At 41.8% G+C, this 17,396-nt stretch overlaps 1 protein-coding gene across 2 annotated transcripts; it reads left to right on the top strand.

The window, feature by feature from the left end:
• Positions 1 to 395: 395 nt before the first annotated feature.
• SLC25A30 (solute carrier family 25 member 30) lies at positions 396 to 16,865 on the top strand. 2 transcript variants are annotated; one of them, XM_054055861.1, is made up of 10 exons: positions 396 to 501; positions 5,450 to 5,528; positions 6,955 to 7,102; positions 7,719 to 7,813; positions 8,106 to 8,191; positions 11,434 to 11,533; positions 12,390 to 12,510; positions 13,573 to 13,711; positions 14,497 to 14,577; positions 15,338 to 16,865. In XM_054055861.1, the coding sequence occupies exons 2-10, from the start codon at positions 5,465 to 5,467 to the stop codon at positions 15,377 to 15,379; spliced, it is 876 nt and encodes a 291-aa protein (XP_053911836.1). In that variant the 5' UTR covers positions 396 to 501; positions 5,450 to 5,464; the 3' UTR covers positions 15,380 to 16,865. The 2 variants fall into 2 exon arrangements, with proteins under 2 accessions (XP_053911836.1, XP_053911832.1); XM_054055857.1 differs by having other exon boundaries at positions 401 to 501; positions 11,434 to 11,529; positions 12,386 to 12,510.
• Positions 16,866 to 17,396: the final 531 nt, after the last annotated feature.

Genomic DNA, 17,396 nt, shown 5'->3' with positions numbered 1-17,396 from the left:
CCTTCTCCTCCAGGCAGCTTTCCAGCCAAACTTCCCCAAGCCTGTAGCGCTGCATGCGGTTGTTGTGTCCCACGAGCAGGACCTTGTTGAATCTCGTCCTATTGCTCGTAGCCCACCGATCCAGCCTGTCCAGATCCCTCTGTAGACCCTCCCTACCCTCAAAGAGACCAACGCCCCCTCCCGTTCACCCTTCCCACACAGACAACGCCCCACACAGACAACGCCCCACACTCCCACCCCAGTCCCCGCCTCCTCAGGCGGCCCCGCCCTTTCCCCGCCCTTTCTTTTCCCGTCCCCGCTGACTGGCGCACGAGGCCCCGCCCCTCCCGCCCCATCAACGGCCGCCAGCGCTGAGAGGCGGGGCGCGACCCGAAGCCCCGCCCCCCTCCGCCCGCGCGCGAGCGCGCGCCCCCGCCCGGGATATATAGGGTGGTGTGGCCCCCGGGGAAACAGGGTGGCGGAGCGTGGGAGAGACACGAGGCGGCTGCAGCAGCGTCGGTGGTGAGTGGAGGAGAGGGTGGGAGGTCCTCTGTTGGCCGGCAGAGGCGGTGGAGGGGCTGGGTGCAAAGATGTGAGCTTCACCGCTGTCCCTGATGCACATCAGGGGGTTCCTGAGCTTTGCCCTCCACAGCTCTTCCCCTCGCGAGCTGCATCCTTTTGATATGCAGAGTAGTTTTTATTGCAAAAAGGGGAATAGTTTGATTTAAGCTAGAGTTTTCATCTAAGTAATTGGATTTTTTTGGAAGTTGGACAGAATGTCCTGTTGATTTTTTTTTTTTAATAGCATTTTTTTTTAATAGTGTCTTCCCAGGTACTGTTAAACTCTTTGTTCTCTTGGAAATAATCATAGCATAGTTCGGGTTGGAAGGGACCATAAAGATCATCTATTTCCAACCCCCGTGCTGTGGGTAGGAACATCTCCCACTAGATCAGGCTCCTCGAGGTCCCAACCAACCTAGCCCTGAACACCTCCAGGGATGGGACATCCACAACTTCCCTGGGCAACCTGTGCCAGTGCCTTGTCACCCTCATTGTGAAGAATATCTTCCTGATGTTGTATATAAGTCTTCCCTCTTCCAGTTTAAAGCCACCCCCCTTGTCCTATTGCTACAAACCTTTGTAAGAAGTCCCTCCCCAGCGTTCTTGTAGGCCTGCTTCAGGTATTGGAAGGTTGCTATAAGGTCTTCTCAGAGCCTTCTCTCCTCGATACTGAACAACCCCAATTCCCTCAGTCTGTCTTCATAGTGGAGGTGATCCAGCCCTCTGATGATCTTTGTGGCCCTTCTCTGGACCCCTTCCAACAGTTCCATATCCTTCTTATGTAGGGAATTCCAGAACTGGACACCTCCCACTAGATCAGGCTGTGCAAGGCCCCATCCAACCTGGCCTTGAACGCCTCCAAGGATGGGGCATCCACAGCTTCCCTGGGCAACCTGTGCCAGTGCCTCACCACTCTCATAGAGAAGGAATAATGTCTTGTGTGAAGTATGATCTGTGCTGAACATGTCTCTCATTCTCTAATTGCTTCTGTTTGCAGTGTTTTTCTATCTCAAATGCAAGGTTAAGCAGGGAGCTGGAGCAAACTCCTAATTAGCCAGAGATTTGACTGCTGTGGAGTTCACAATAGCATTAAAACTAGTCCTTGAAAAGTAATAGAATATGCAGAAGATTTCTTGCAGAATTTATACACGTTCATGTCAGTGGGAGATATATTCTGTAACTGCCTCTTGTCTCGTTGCACATGGTTGACGAAGATAACATCCTCGTGTTGCCCAGGCCTGCATTAAAAGGATACTTGCTTCTAAAACTCCAAACACCAGCATTTTTGGTATCTTTTCTCTTCCTTGTTTCCCCCTGCCCCTGATGCTCGCCACGGTAAGGTAGAGCCTGTGCTTCACTTTGTAGGTGGACTGTGCCAAAAGGGAGTGGGTTAGTGCTGTTGTTATTGCCCTTTAACAGGTGTTTGTGTCCTTATTGGTCCAGCTGTTTAAATAGACTGGCACTGCTGCTCCGGGAGGAGTTGGCCGAGGGGGCAGGGGGGGGCTTTCACTGGCTCCTATGCTTTGTGGGGCAGCTGGTATTTTGCGATAGCTGTGAACTTTAGGTCTGATTTTTAACTTCTTTTTGATGATGCTCCCACCTGGAGTACTGTGTCCAGTTCTGGAATCCCCAGCATAAGAAAGAGATGGAACTGTTGGAAAGTATCCAGAGGAGGGCCACAAAGGTCATCGGAGGGTTGGAGCACCTCTGCTACGAGTACAGGGTGAAAGAGATGGGGTTGTTCACTCTGGAGGAGAGAAGTCTCTGAGGAGACCTTCTAGCAGCCTTCCAGTACCTGAAGGGAGAAAAGGAAAGTTGGGGAGGTACTCCTTAGAAAGGCATGTAGTGATAGGACAAGGGAGAATAGCTTTAAATTGGAGGGGGAAGACTTAGATTAGACATTAGGAAGAAATTCTTCACGGTGAGGGTGGTGAGGGTCTGGAAGAGGTTGCCCAAGGAAGTTGTGGATGCCCCCTCCTGAAAAGCGTTCAAGGCCAGGTTGGATAGAGCCTTTACCAGCCTGGTTTTGTGGGACGTATCACTGCCCATGGCAGGGGAGTTGGACTAGGTGATCTTTAAGGTCCCTTCCAACCCAAACCATTGATTATGTGCTTCACTGCTTGAATAGGCAGTCTGAGCTGAGTGTCTGCAGTGTAATCCATGCAGGTAGAAAGTATTGCTTGGATAACTAGCTTATATGTGCATGCTTATGTTGCAGGTAATAACTTTAGCCCTAAAATCTCACATAGCATAAGCCTTCTGTAATGGTCAAGGGTCAAATCCATTTTAAGTAGTTAAAACTACTGCAAGCTGCAATATGCTGTGTGCCTAGTATGCTAGCAATGTTGTTAACCAATAAAGAATTTGGTATTGCTCAGCATGTGTTCTCTAACAGGGAAATAACAAAATATTTCTTCTAAGTGATGTATCCTTTTATGGAACCTGGACTTCTGATTTTATTTTAGTCATACTGACAGTTAAAAGCAGTAAAACTTCCTTCTGACTTTTGCAAAGTGTGTGGGTGAATCGCAGTATTCATTTACCCATTTAATTCATTATCATCTCAGTCATCTTGCATTGTTGTTCACCAATTATGAGTATTTTTGATAAGAATGATGTCTTTCTAGTAAAATTGGAGACATTAATTTATTCTATAATAAAGCCTGGACTCCACTTTAAAGTAGCTTGCCAGCTGAATTGACAGTGGAGTTCTTTTAAGGATATGCTTATTTTTATTGGTGTTGGAAAGAATTGGAGTGGGAAGCAAAACAAGAACTCTGAAAATGAGTCAACTGAAGCAAAAGGGCAAAATTGCTTGCTTGTGTGTTCTTTGGATTTTTTTTTTTTCTTGAGATAAGCTATGACACTCAGCTTTGATTTATTTTTTTTGTCTTTTGCTGCAAGTATGGGAACCTAGAAGGAAGGATACAAGGTAGAAATAAGTGGAAAGACTCAGATGGTTAATTTGACCTAAATAACTGGCAAGGAGACTAGTAAGCCTTCCAGAGGCACAAATCTTGATGGTGCAGTGTAAGGTCACCTTGGGATATATCATGGGAACAGTCTACTATAAAATTTCTGCTTTAGGGTATCCTAGTTATATAAAAACTTCAGCTAATATTAATCAGTGAGGAAACTGGAAACCGTATTTGGCTGTGCTTGCATCCTTCTGCCTTGCATCAGTGCCTCAGAATTACATAGAAAAAATGAGTAGCCTTTATTGCTTCAGCAGAGTGAAATACAAAAAACCCAAAAGTACAGATTTATTCTAGTTTTATCAATATGATGGTGTTTGATGGATGAAATTTTGTTTTAATGTTTTAAAGGGAAAAGTTATCTATTTTCTGTTTTGACAAGTTTCTCAAAAGTGAAGAATGTGTGTGGCTGCTGGTGCGGAAACAGAGCTTGACTCTGTCTCAATTAATTGTTTGCCATTAATCATGGCAGGATGGGAATGTGAGGAACTTGGAACTGGAAGTGGTGTCCCTCTGGCACAGTGCATAGCCATGTGGCTATGCTGCTTTCATATTGAAAAGCTGGCATAGTCTGTGCCTGCTGCTCCTGATCTTTACACAGCACCCTTTTTGGTAGTATAGTGGGTGCCCTTGCTTCCCTTTTCTTTGGTGGCATTTTGTTGTTTGTTTTGTGCATATAGTGTTCTTTGCAGTGGTCTAAAAAGCAAGATGGGTTTCTGTGGATGTGGTGGTCGCATACTTGAAGTTGTGTGCTTTGAGCTCCTAGGGTTTTTTACTGCATTGAGAATCAAGAGACTGAAGGCCCAGGTAACTCTTTATGAAGTAAAGATGATGAAAGGAAAACTAAGGTTGCAGTAACTACTTGGACGTTCTCAGTGACTGGAATGTCTGCTAAAGTCATTAGCACCCTGGATTACTGGCACTCGTAGAGGAAGTCACTGAAGAAGGTTGGCCTTTACAAAAGACAATGCTATGCAACTGGTTGTGTTATTTTCAAGCTGGGCAGAACAGGTCAATAAACAAAGTAACAGGGAATATAAGTGCCAAGTGAGATAATTTTGTGGAATAATTGTACTTTAAACTATTTGGCAAGAGATAACTGTAGGATCCAATGTTGAGGAGGATATTACAGAAAACAGGGAATGAAAAGTACATTATGAGGAAGGGGGAAAAAAATGAGCTATACTTGTAGCTCATTGTAAAATGAGCTTGGTTTGGGGAAGGACAGTCTTGTATTGGCTGGACTAGTCTGGTTTTGCAGTTTTTATCTTTGCTAAGATAACTGGATTACTTTGGCATCTTGCAAAGCCTATACCGTAGTTAATAATGATTTGTAGTCACTGTCAGATTCAGTTAATTGACTTACAAGTTCGAGCTGCCTTTTTCACTGTAAAAGGCCTTATGCACCTGGTTATACTATTTTCATGTAGCATTCACAAGAATGAATAATCTCAACATTGACAACAGAAAAAGGCCTTAATGGAAGCAAAATGTTGTTTGCACCCTTGTTTTCTGGAAAGGGTACCAGTTTATGTGAACGTTGAAACCAGGAGAAAAGGAACAGAAGTTCGGTTATGGCTATCTAAAGTTAAATTTGGTTGCAGGATATAGTCAAACTAAATCAGCTTGGTAAGAACCATTGGACACTATTCACTTCAGTGCTCCTTAAGGTCATGCCTGGGAGGCAACCTAGTTAACCTTTTGTGGTGAGGATAGAGATGGCCCAAATTCATAGCAGACATTGATTTGAACCCAGATGGCTTTGTGCAGTATTACTGACTTTCTTCTGACTGTGGAAGGTATTATGTTGTTATCCTCAATATCTTTGGAAGGCTCATCTGAAATGGACAAGGCACAAAGTTTTAATAAATGTTCGCATCAGTGACTTTATAACTGATGTACTTATAGAAGCATTAAATTGTCTTATTTCACAGAAGGAAGAATCAATAATGTCAGCCCTAAACTGGAAGCCCTTTATCTATGGAGGTTTAGCATCGATCACTGCAGAATGTGGTAAGCTTTTCTTTTAACTGTTCATGTGACTTCCTTTACTCAGATAATACCTTTTAAAATGAGCTTGGTTCCATGCTACCAGTAACACAGTAGTATGTGGTCGTCTACAGCCTAGGAGTTTTTTTTCTTTGATGCTGACTGAAGAGTTGCTCAGAACTTCATTATAATTTCAAACCACTTCTGTCTGCAAACTCTTATCCCATGTGACTTGTTTTTATACAATCTTTGCCTTTGCATTTTATTTGGTGTGTTGATCTGTTCTTAGATAGTAGTCATAAGAATACGCAGCGTGTTGGTTTTTTTTTGCTTGTGTAGACAAGTTAAGCTCTGAACATGGGAAGTTTTTCTCTTAGTTCTTCTGAGTAGCTATGTTGCAGTTTAAATTTGCTTTTCCTGAATATGAGTGGCTGATTAGATTTGAACACAAATTCAGTTGGTGTGCAACATGGAGTAACTGCTATAGTGAGGCAGTGCATCTGATGTTTTAGTGCCTCCTCTAAGAACAAATCAAAAATACCAACGTCCTTTTAAAGTCTTATCTGAAATGCCTGTACATGAGAATAAAGGAAATCTGGATTTTCATAGTAGCAGAACATAGGCTGGCATGTGGTGGGCATGCATGTGAAGTCTGTCTAAAAGTATATGTAAAACTACACTTAAAACTGCTCTTATTTTCCTTTTCTACCTCCTCTTGCAAGTCTTGTTTAAACTTGAGTTTGAAACCTCTTATTTGACTTGACTGGATGTGGCCAATAATGCCAAAAGCCTTGTGGGGAATATAAGCAACTCATAGAAGTCCTGCTTGTCCAGTAGACCTTGTTAGAACGTATGTAGTTAATCTTGAATCCTGTTAGTGTTTAGGTGAGCATTGAATGTTGAGGTGATCCTTTTCCTTAAGATGAGCCCTGGAGAAGTATGCTTTCTGAACCCTTTCATAAAGGGGGCATGGAGAGTATGAATTTGGCATGGCAGCAGGCTGCAGGAAGAAAGCAATAACAGAAATGGTTACTGCTGCTGTTACTTTTCAGATTGTAGGCCAGAATCTGTATAGCTGGTCCTACAGAATTTCTTTGCCTTCGTGAAATATTCTACCAACATCTTTGAAGAACACATATGCAAAGTCTGTACTTGGTTGTGATTGCAGAGTCCTGTTCAGTGTGGCTGTTTACAACCAAGCAATATAATGTCTGAAAACATAGTGAATCCAAAATGTAAACATAGTAAGTAGGCAGGGCCTCTGACAAGCTTTTAGAATAAAGTGACATAAAATTAACTACTTCCTTAAAAGAAAGTCTTGGTAAGAGACCTTTTTTCCTATGGGAGTATTTTTCTATATTTTGGTACATAATTTACTGTTTCTTATTGTGTTCTTTGTCTTTTGGTCAGGTAAGCACTTGATTAATTTTCTATCTGAATTTTCTTTAAGGTACTTTCCCTATTGATCTGACCAAAACACGTCTCCAGGTTCAAGGTCAAGTTAATGATGCCAGATATAAAGAGATCCGCTACCGTGGAATGGTGCATGCACTAGTTAGAATATGCAGAGAAGAAGGATTGAAAGCCTTATACTCTGGGTAAAATTAACTGTCTTGCAATAATGGTTTATGAACAGTATGTTTAAGTGTAAGCCCATAGTGTGTAAGTTTTTGGTTTTTAGTATTACAAGGTATTTCCTTAATCTGGAAGTTGAAAGCCCAGTCTTAGACTGCTTCAGTCTTTGCAGTCTGCAATAACAGTTCACGTGTTAAAAAAAGCCTACTTGGAAAAAAGCTCAGCATAAAGTTTTTTTTTCTATAAAATGTTGTTGTTTGTTCCATCTCGGGGGAGTGAGGGGAGGGCAGAAATAGATTAACCTTCGTGTGTAAGTGGGCATGATTTTATTTAAAACGTGCAAGATGGTGGGGGAAAGACGTAAGCTGCAGGTCACTTACATGCCAGTTTCTTTATAGATCACAAATTGAGGCATGCTCTATTAGTCATCTTTCCACAGCTCATTCATGTTCTTGCAGGCGTTAGTTAAACAACCAAACACACAACTCAAACCTTGTTTTCTTTATAGTGAGTTTAAGTTGTTGATTTAAATGAACAGATTTTTCTATGTAGATATCTTGTGTTCAGTCTCTGCTGCTCTGAAAAGTATCTACTAATCAGTCTTTCAATATTGACCATAATCACTGCCTATTTTTACAGGATTGCACCGGCAATGCTACGGCAGGCTTCATATGGAACTATAAAAATAGGCACTTACCAGAGTTTAAAGAGAGTGTTTGTTGAGCATCCAGAAGGTGAGTGGGTTTTTACAATTCAATTGAACTGATTTGCTTGAAACTGGCTGGCTGTTTCCATTTGGAATCTTACTGCAGCAGTTTGAACAAGCTTATTAGGTAGATGTTGTATACTAATTACAATTAAGTGACTCAGCAAGGAAAACTTGTCAGAGCAGTGAGTAGTTTTTAAGGCTTTTTTTTTCTCCTGTGATGGGCATTCTCTGGTAAAAGGAGGCTGGTATAGTCCTGCCCTGCTGCATTTTAAGCTTTGTAAATCTGCAGCTAAACTTTTTCTTTGTTTGTGGAATAGATGAAACCCTGATGATAAATGTTCTATGTGGCATTCTTTCTGGAGTAATCTCATCATCTATTGCCAACCCTACAGATGTTTTAAAGGTAATTATGTGTTATGTGGAGTTTGTCCTTAGTGTTTGTCCTCTCAGTGAGTAAGTGCTGAATCTCCTGAGGAATGTAGGATTTGTTTTGTAACCCATTTATTCTCATCTCTTGCCTTTTTAAAAATTGGTAACATCTGGAATTAAGGGCACAAAAGTAGGCTTGTCCCCATGTGCTGGAATACAAGCTAGTGGGGAAGAAGACCACTGACTAAACCGGGAAGCTTTAGCTGGAACTTGGGAAAACAGAAGAGTTTATGGCCTTTGGGAGAAGAGGCAGGGAAATCAGGAGGACTACAAATGTGATGTGGGGTTATGCAGGGAGAAAATTAGAAGGGCCAAAGTCCAACTAGAACTTAATCTGGCTACTCGGGTAAAGGCCGATTAAAAAACCATTTCTATAAATATATTGGCAGCAAAAGGAAGGTTAAGGAGAATCTCTCGCCTTTAGTGGATGCTGAGGGAAATGTATTGACAAAGGGTGAGGGAAAGGCTGATGTACTTAATGCCTTCTTCACCTCAGTCTATAATAGTCAGACTAGTTGTCCTCTGGGTACCCAGCCCCCTGAGATGGAAGACAGGGACTGGGAGCGGAGTGGAGCCCCGTTATCTGAGAGGAGATGGTTAGCGACCTGCTATGCTATTTAGACATGCACAAGTCTATGGGGCCAGTTGAGATCCACCTGAGAGTACTGAAGGAACTGGATGAAGTGCTCACCAAGCTACTTTCCATTATCAGCAGTGGGGGAGGTCCTGCTTGACTGGAGATTAGCGAATGTGATGCCTATCTACAAGAAGGGCTGGAAGGAGGGTCCAGGTACTGGACCTTGGTGCTGGGGAAGATTATGGAACAGATAATCTTGAGCGCCATCAACTGGCACTTCAGGATAACCAGGAGATCAGGCTCAGTCAGTATGAGTTAATGGAAGGCAGGTTTTGCCCGACTATCCTGATCTCCTTCTTTGACAAGGTGACTCATGTAGTGGATGAGGGAAAGCTTTTACTTTAGTAAAGCCTTTGACACTATTTCCCACTGCATTCTACTAGAGAAGGTGGTGACTCATGGCTTAGGTGTACTTTTTGCTGGGTAAAAACTGTCTGGGTGACTAGGCCCAAAGAACTGTGGTGGATGAAGTTAAATCTAGCTGTTGGTTGGTCACAAGCGGTATTCCTCAGGGCTTAGTCTTAGGGTTAGTCTTGTTTGATATCTTTATTAATGATCTGCATGAAGGGATCAAGTGGTCTCTAAGCTTGCTGGTGACATCTAGTTGAGCAGGAGTGTAGATCTGCTAAAGTGGAGGAAGTCCCTGCAGAGGCATCTGGACAGGCTGGATCGATAGGCTGATGCCAACGTTATAGGGGTTCAACAACGCTGAGTGCTGGGTCCTGCACTTTGGTCACAACAACCCCATGCAATGCTACAGCCTTTAAGAGTGGCTGGAGAGCCATGTAGTGGAAAAGAACTTGGAGGTGCTGGATGACAGCTGGCTTAATGTGAGCCAGCAGAGTGTCTGGGTGGCCAAGGCGGCCAGCAGCATGCTGGCTTGTATCAGAAATGGTGTGGCCAACAGGAGCAAGGAAGTCATCGCCCTCCTGTACTCTGCGCTGGTGAGGCCACACTCTGAATCCTGTGTTCAGTTTTGTACCCCATACTGCAAAGAAGATATTGGGATGCTGGAGTGCACACAAAAGGCAATGAAGCTGGTGAAGAGTCTGGAACACAAATCTTATGAGGGATGGCTGAGGGAACTGAGGGTGTTTAATTTGGAGAAAAGGAGACTGAGGGGAGGAGACCTTATTGCCCTCTGCAAGTACCTGAAAGGAGGTTGTAGGAAGGTGGGTGTTGGTTTCTTCTCCCAGGAAACAAGTGATGGGAGGAGAAGAAATGACCTCAGGCTGAGCCAGGGGAGGTTTAGGTTGGAGGTTAGGGAAAAATTCTTCACTAGAAGGGTTACTGGGCACCGGGACAGGCTGCCCAGGGAGATGGTTTATTTCTCCATCCCTAGAGGTATTTAAAAGATGGGTAGATGTGATGCTTAAGAAAATGGTTCAGTGGTGGACTTGGCAGTGTTAGGTTTGTGGCTGGACTCAATGATCTTAAAGGTCGCTTCAAACCTGAATGTTTCTGGATTTCTGATTTTATGAATTCTTGGAACCTCCTTCTGATCCATACTAATTATTTGGAAATATGTACCTGGAAACTGTTGGATGGGGAGGTAACTGGACCCATATAGCTTTTCCTGGGGATGGGGAGGGAATAAGATGGCTTGTTTTTAACTTTAATGCTGTAGTGTTTGTGTGGAAGCTGTGCTGCAAATTTCATCTCTACTTCTTGGTAACACTATTACACTATGATGTTTCTAGAGCTCAAAAAGGGGTAAGATCAATTCAGAGGCAAGAATTTCAATCAGCGCTAGTTGTACAGTATGATTCCTTACTGCTGTAGAGGCTGCAATCCAGTGTTTCAGCATCAGTCACTGAAAGTGAATTGGTGAAAAAAATTGCCTCTAAATCTGTTAGGATAATGATAGTCAATGACCTCTTTTTCCAGTTACCATTAAGGATTAATGGTACTTATTTTACAAACTTGTAGCATGTGACTTCTATGTCTGCCTCTAATGAAAAACTTTAAAAGACTTCATGGTTTTGTAAAGCTACTAAAAACTTAATCCCTCAGAGGGCTAGTGAGATTATGTAGAGGCATTTAAAACATGAGCTTTATTTCAAGTGTGACTTCAGTTAGTTATTTCCCAAAATTATGTCCATGTACCAACTTGCTTGTCACCAAACTTGTATTTGGTAGTTACCATGGCAGGTTCCCAAGGATGTTCTTGGAAATCCACAAGTTTGAAGACCATGATTCTCACTTAGCTGAAACCTTAATCTCTTTAACCTTTCATTTTAACATGTTCCTGTGAGAACACCATAAAGGCCATCCTACAGAACCCATCTGTCAGTCTCATCTAAATGGAGTCACATACAAGTACAGAAATAGAAGTGATTTAATGCATTTCAGAACTACACCACATACTTGTTCAAAATTAGCAGCTGCATTCGGATAGCTAAGGCACTTCAAAAGATTGCATCATGGTTATAATAATGTCAGCTATTAATTTGTAGTTAAAGAGAAGTTGACTTTACTACTTGAAAGACCGTTACTTAGTGTCAATAAAACTGTGTTAAACTGTTATTGGCTGTATGTTTGAAAACTATTTTCCAATTTTATCTTCAAATGAACCTCAGATCAGAATGCAAGCACAAGGTAGTGTGATTCAAGGAGGAATGATGGGCAACTTCTTACAGATCTACCAAAATGAAGGCACTAAAGGATTATGGAAGGCAAGTTTTTCAACTGTATCCTACACTTTAAGTACACTTCTTGCTCAATTGTATTTCATGTACTTCTACAGTATTCTTAGCTAAAATATGGAGAAGTCAGTAGCTAATATGTAATTTGTCGTGACTGCTTCACTGCTGGTGTCTTGGTGCATTGACAAAGGGCTACAGTCAGTCTTGTGTTCAAAGATTTGCCACTTCTGTGAAGGGGGGACAAATGGAGGCTTAAATTCATGTGATGGCTCCAGGATTAGTTCCACAACTCCTTGAGTTGCTTCTCTATCCGTGTGCTTGTCTTCAAAACATACACTAAAGAATATTTAAAAGTAAAGGTGCTAATGAATGTCCCCTCTAGCTCATCAGTTCTTGTACTCTGTCTTGTAAATTGTCTGTTATGTCAATTATGCTTGGTAACTGAATAATGACTTATGACCAAGAATGGACAATAGTTATGAAACAGCTGGAAAAAATGTTTTTCTGTTAGTGTGCTTTTCTTGGCAAAGCTTCTTGAGCTCTGCTTTCTTGCTTCATCTTCCTTACCTTGTCGGTTTTTCAGTTAACAGCAAGGGGAGCTGGTATCACCTGGTTACTGAGGTCTTAATTCTTAGATGGGTCAAGCTGATGATAAGCAGAGGTGGAGAGGCAAAAATATACCGAAGTTGGCTTTTATTGTGGGAAAGTTCATTTGAATATGCATTTTTGCAGCACGTGCATCTAAGACTTTTACTCATTAGCTATATTTGAATTAACAATGTTCTTAACATGTTTGTGGCATGTTGCTTTGTTCCAATTGCTAGGCTTTTCTGATGGTGCACAAAGGTTTAATCTTAAACTTCAGCAATGTCTATTCTTTTGCCAGGGAGTATCATTGACAGCACAAAGAGCTGCTGTTGTTGTTGGAGTGGAACTGCCAGTGTACGACCTTACCAAGAAGCACATAATTATGTCTGGACTTATGGGAGATACAGTATATACTCACTTCCTGTAAGTTTTGTATAACTGTTTGCGTAGATCATGGCTGGTTAGTTCTCGTTACAGAGGATTAATCTTTTGATTTTTGTCATTGGTCTAGATGTAAATATACTTCTGATGTTTTTATAGTTTTTAATGCAACAGCATCTCCAGTGGTAGCACATAGCATCCAAGCTCATTTTACCTAGTATTTGAATTTAATTTTCTTTTGATTATGGAACTTTGTTTTGTGGATGGTCTGAATAATTCAGCTTTGCAAATTGAGGTTAGAGTAAAATTCCAGTAAAATATTTGCTATTCTCAGAGGAACAAACATCTGTTCAAATATACCGAAACTGTACATAAGGACTGTATAGCAAATCTTCAAAATGCTCTGAAGGCCAGCCACATCCTGGACTGCACTAAAAACTGCGGTCAGCAGGTTGAGGGAGGTGATTCTCCCCTTCTATTCTGCTCTTGTGAGACCACACCTGGAGTATTGTGTCCAGTTTTGGAATTTCCAGCATAAGAAGGATATGGAACTGTTGGAATGGGTACAGAGGAGGGCCACATACATCATCAGAGGGCTGGAGCACCTCCCATATGAGGACAGGCTGAGAGAATTGAGGTTGTCAGCCTGGAGAAGAGAAGGCTCTGAGGAGACCTTGTTGCAACCTTCCAGTACCTGAAGGGGGCTTAAAGGAAAGCTGGGGAAGGGACTGTTTGCAAAGGTTTATAGTGATAGGATGAGTGGGAATGGCTTTAAACTGGAAGGGGGAAGATTTATATAAAACATTAGGAAGAAATTCTTCATGATGAGTGTGGTGAGGCACTGGCACAGGTTGCCCAGGGAAGTTGAGGATGCTCCATCCCTGGAGGTGTTCAGGGCCAGATTGGACAAGATCTTGAGGTGCCTGGTCTAGTGGGAGGTGTCCCTGCCCATGGCAAGGGGGATTGGAACTGGATGATCTGATGTAATTTTTAACTAAAAGCATTAAGCACTCATTGTTACTGCATGTGTGTTCTGGGGATGGGGAATTCTTGTGCATCTTTCAATGTGTTAAGTCAAATTTCATTAAACCTTTCTTTTATTAGCTCAAGTTTTACCTGTGGGTTGGCTGGAGCCCTTGCATCCAACCCAATTGATGTTGTGCGAACACGCATGATGAATCAGAAAAGCCAGCAATATGGAGGACACTCGAACTACAAGGGTACTTTGGATTGCTTGTTACAAGTAAGTAATTCGTGTCAACATAAGTAGAAACTGGTGCAGGCAATGACTTTGGTGTAGAAGTTGAAATTGTCCCAGGTTTCACTAGAAATTAATCCAAGTAACTGGGATATGCTTTTCGCCGCTGTGCTCAAAAGGACTGCAAATAATGCACTTGGTATGAAAATTATCTCCTGTCTTGACAGAAAGGCAGGAAGGAAGTTAATATCAACTGCAGGCACTTGCTTCCTTTTGGTGATTGGAAGGGGAGACTAAGTGTATCAACAGCACTGACTCTTACTTAACTTCCTACCAATAGCCTAGCGTTGTATAAAGTTATAATTTCAAAGGTCATTTCTTGAACAATGTCATCTGGGGCAGATGGTTTTCTCTGCTGCTTAGTGCATAATGGAAAACCTAGTACAGCTGAAGGCAATGTCAGTCTCTGATTTTCACCGTTTTGGCTTGGTTTCTTCAATTGCTGAATTTGAGTATGAGGTGGGAGCATGATGGTCTTCTACAGAGAAGAGTAGATAAGAAGCCATTGGTATCTGAACCGTGGACTGGACAGTTGAGTCTGTATCAGTCCAAGTCACTGTACAGTGTATGCTTCAGGCATTACTAATATTAGCTCTGTCTAGTGAAACGATTCCTTGTCCCACCCTATAACTGACTTAAGTCGAGATTACAACACTAAGCCATCCCCTTCAGTAGTACAGAATCTTGTAAGCCGGGATGCTGTCTAGACTTCTCGCTAATGAAGAATTACATAAGTGTGTGTTCTTGCTGTGTTTTTTTTTTTTCTCCAGACATGGAAGAATGAAGGCTTTTTTGCTTTATATAAAGGATTTTGGCCAAACTGGTTAAGACTTGGTCCTTGGAATATCATTGTATCCTTTCAAAGGTGTGCAAAACTAAGGTAGCCATACAGCAGTAAGTATTAACAGACAGTTTCAGAATGCTCTTTGTGGAAACTCAGCATAAATATTCCTCTTCAATGAATAGAACACCATGCAGTTGACTTTTCTTAGTCAGCTGGCTGTTGTCAGATTCGGTTATAGTCAGTAAAGTGTTATACAGAGTCTGTCTTAGAATGCAGTCTTGTAAAATACTATTCTGTTCCTTCTTCAGTATCATACCTGTCCTCTTTCTTAGTTTGAGAAGATTGACAGGATGAGCTAGGAACGGAGGCAGTTTCTAGAACTGGGGAAACTGTTGGCAGTTAGCCATGAAATCTTTTTGTTTATCCTAGTCTCACACAACTTTGTTTTTGTCTCAAGAGGCAACTGATCAGAGCCCTGGGAAGCAGATTGGTAGTAATGTTTTTTTTCACCTTGAGGAAACCTACTTTAGGCTGTCAAAGCTAAGTGAGTAAAGACTCCTGAGGGATTTTGTAGTAGTCTCCTGCTTCCACAGTCCTGTGTTTAAGATTCTGAGGAATAAGGGTGGGAAAATAATTGGCATCTCTGGTCCTGAAGAGGGTTTCATTGTTCTGCCTAGGGCTGCATAACAAAAAATAGCCAGCCAGCAATATTGCATAGGAGGGAATAGAGTGGAACAAAATGTCATATAGGTGCAGCTGCCCTTCTAGTAGTGAAGTGACCATTTTACACTGAATGGGATATAGTTTTCCTTAATTGCCTACTCCAGTTCTTCCTGACGTATGAACAGCTGAAGAAATTAGACTTCTGACATGATGAACTGTCTACTGAATTCTGTAATGTACTGTTTGAGCTTAGAGCAGCTTGTAAGTTATCTTGAGTATTTGTTCTTTATTGTTTGAGGTGCTGGCCCAAGGAAGAGGTCATAACAAGACTGTTGGGAATGAGAACTGGGAAGTGATTTCAAAGCAGACTGGCTCCTATACAATGGCTTGCTCGTGCAGTTTTGTGGAAGATGTGCACTATTTCCTAGATTGAAACAAATATGGGGGAACACCTTCTGTCACTGTTTTAAGTGGTCTTGAATGTGAGGATATGTAAAGCAATTTTATGCTTTTGGGACTTGGATGCAAAGGTGTAAGAAGTAAAGAATCTTTCTCTAAAGGAAGATGGGTAGAAAGAAAGAGCTGGGCTTTTCCTGTTTTAAAAAGTGTACAAAATTTGACTGCAGTAGTTTGTTTCTAACTGGAAGTGTCACAAGACCTCTTTGCAGGCATTCAATTCAGCAAAATACCTTCTGCAATATGAAATAGACTGCTGCTTTTAGAGATTTCCTGTGCTCTGAGTCCTTAGATGTCTGCATAACTTGCAGGAATAATCCAGCTTTCATATGACAGTGTGGTTGCTACAATTAGCAGTTTTGTGTAGCCTGAAGAAAGCTTCATTTTTCCCCAGTGTAACATTCTTGGTTTTCAGCATGAGTGATTCTTCAACGTATTCATATGTAAATTACAATTGGGAATGAAGTTCAAATGAGTCCACGCTCATCTGCCTGTCCTGCAGAGAAACTTCTGATGCTTCTTCCATTCTTGGGAAGAACTATTTGTAATGGTGACTGGCTGTTATGCAAATTTTACACTGAGCAGTTCAGGCTGTGTCGTGTGGGTGCCTGTCTAAAGAGACCCAAGCCCTCCGAAGGCAATTCTGCTGTGAAGGCTGTTCTCCTTGTCAGAGGACAAACCCAGAGCTACTGAGCACTTTTGTACAGCAAAGAGGCCCACACTGCTGTTATGTATAGAAATCAACCACAACTTCCTTAAAGCATTACTTTTGGGGTTAAAATATATCAAAACCTCAGGGCCATAGTAGCTTGTGTCCAAGCTCTTAAAAATGTTGCTGTTAATTCCAATAAGGGAAACATGTGAGATGTGAGTCATACTGTGCTCCTGTGCTCAGGGTAGCAAAGCAGGATGCATAGCCTTGGGTTTCTGTGGCGTTGTGTTAATCTCTCAAACACCTTTGATTAATCATACATTCCACTTAAACTTCACTGACTTCAAAATTACTATAATCACTTAATTACTGTTTTTTTTTTTTGAATTCAGAAATGGATTTTCAAATGCACAAGGCACTTTCCTAACGCACAATGTTTTTTTCTATGTCTATATGGATATGCTTATGTGCTGTTTTTCCTTACAGCTGTTTCTATGCTTTAATAGAAATGTTTGTAAATATTTTTGTACACAATGTAAACTATGCATATGTTTAAAGTTTTTTAAAGCTTATTAAAAGTTTAAAACCTCTCTAATGACTCTGAAGGATTTTGTTTCCTATTCTAACTGCAGCCTTGTTAAAAGTCCTTAGTTAAGCATAAGTATCCAGGCACAGGCTAGCTAAAAGTTCTTCTATCATTATTCAAGTTAGTCCCACATTTTAGTTCTAAAATTGCAATCTATACATAATCATAGACTTGAAATAGTTTAGGTTGGAAGGGACCTTAAAGATTGTCCAGTTTGAACCCCCCCTGTGCTGGGCAGGGACACCTCCCACTACATCAGGCTGCCCAAGGCCTCATCCAACCTGGCTGTGAACACCTCCAGGGATGGGGCAGCCACACCTTCCCTGGGCAACCTGTGCCAGTGCCTCACCACCCTCGTGAAGAAATTCCTTCTTATGTCTAGTCTAAATCTGTCCCTCTCCAGTTTATACCCATTGTTCCTAGTCCTATTATTACAAGCCTTTAACAGTCTCTCCCCAGCTTTCTTGTAGTCCCTTCATGTACTGGAAGGTCACTATAAGCTGTCCCTGGAGCCTTCTCCAGGCTGAAG

This window comes from Cuculus canorus, chromosome 1, assembly GCF_017976375.1.
Source record: "Cuculus canorus isolate bCucCan1 chromosome 1, bCucCan1.pri, whole genome shotgun sequence".
In the NCBI taxonomy this organism is placed as follows: domain Eukaryota; kingdom Metazoa; phylum Chordata; class Aves; order Cuculiformes; family Cuculidae; genus Cuculus; species Cuculus canorus.
The sequence above is the reverse complement of the archived record's forward strand: the minus strand, read 5'-3'. Positions and strand labels throughout refer to the sequence as shown.

Bases quoted from the DNA above. Each gene is read 5' to 3' on its own strand.
- SLC25A30 (XM_054055861.1), top strand. From the start codon at position 5,465: ATGTCAGCCCTAAACTGGAAGCCCTTTATCTATGGAGGTTTAGCATCG. The intron at 11,534-12,389 runs GTTTTTCAACTG...TTTGCCAGGGAG, and splicing joins TAAAGGATTATGGAAGGCAA to TATCATTGACAGCACAAAGA. The intron at 14,578-15,337 runs GTATCCTTTCAA...TGCCTACTCCAG, and splicing joins TTGGTCCTTGGAATATCATT to TTCTTCCTGACGTATGAACA.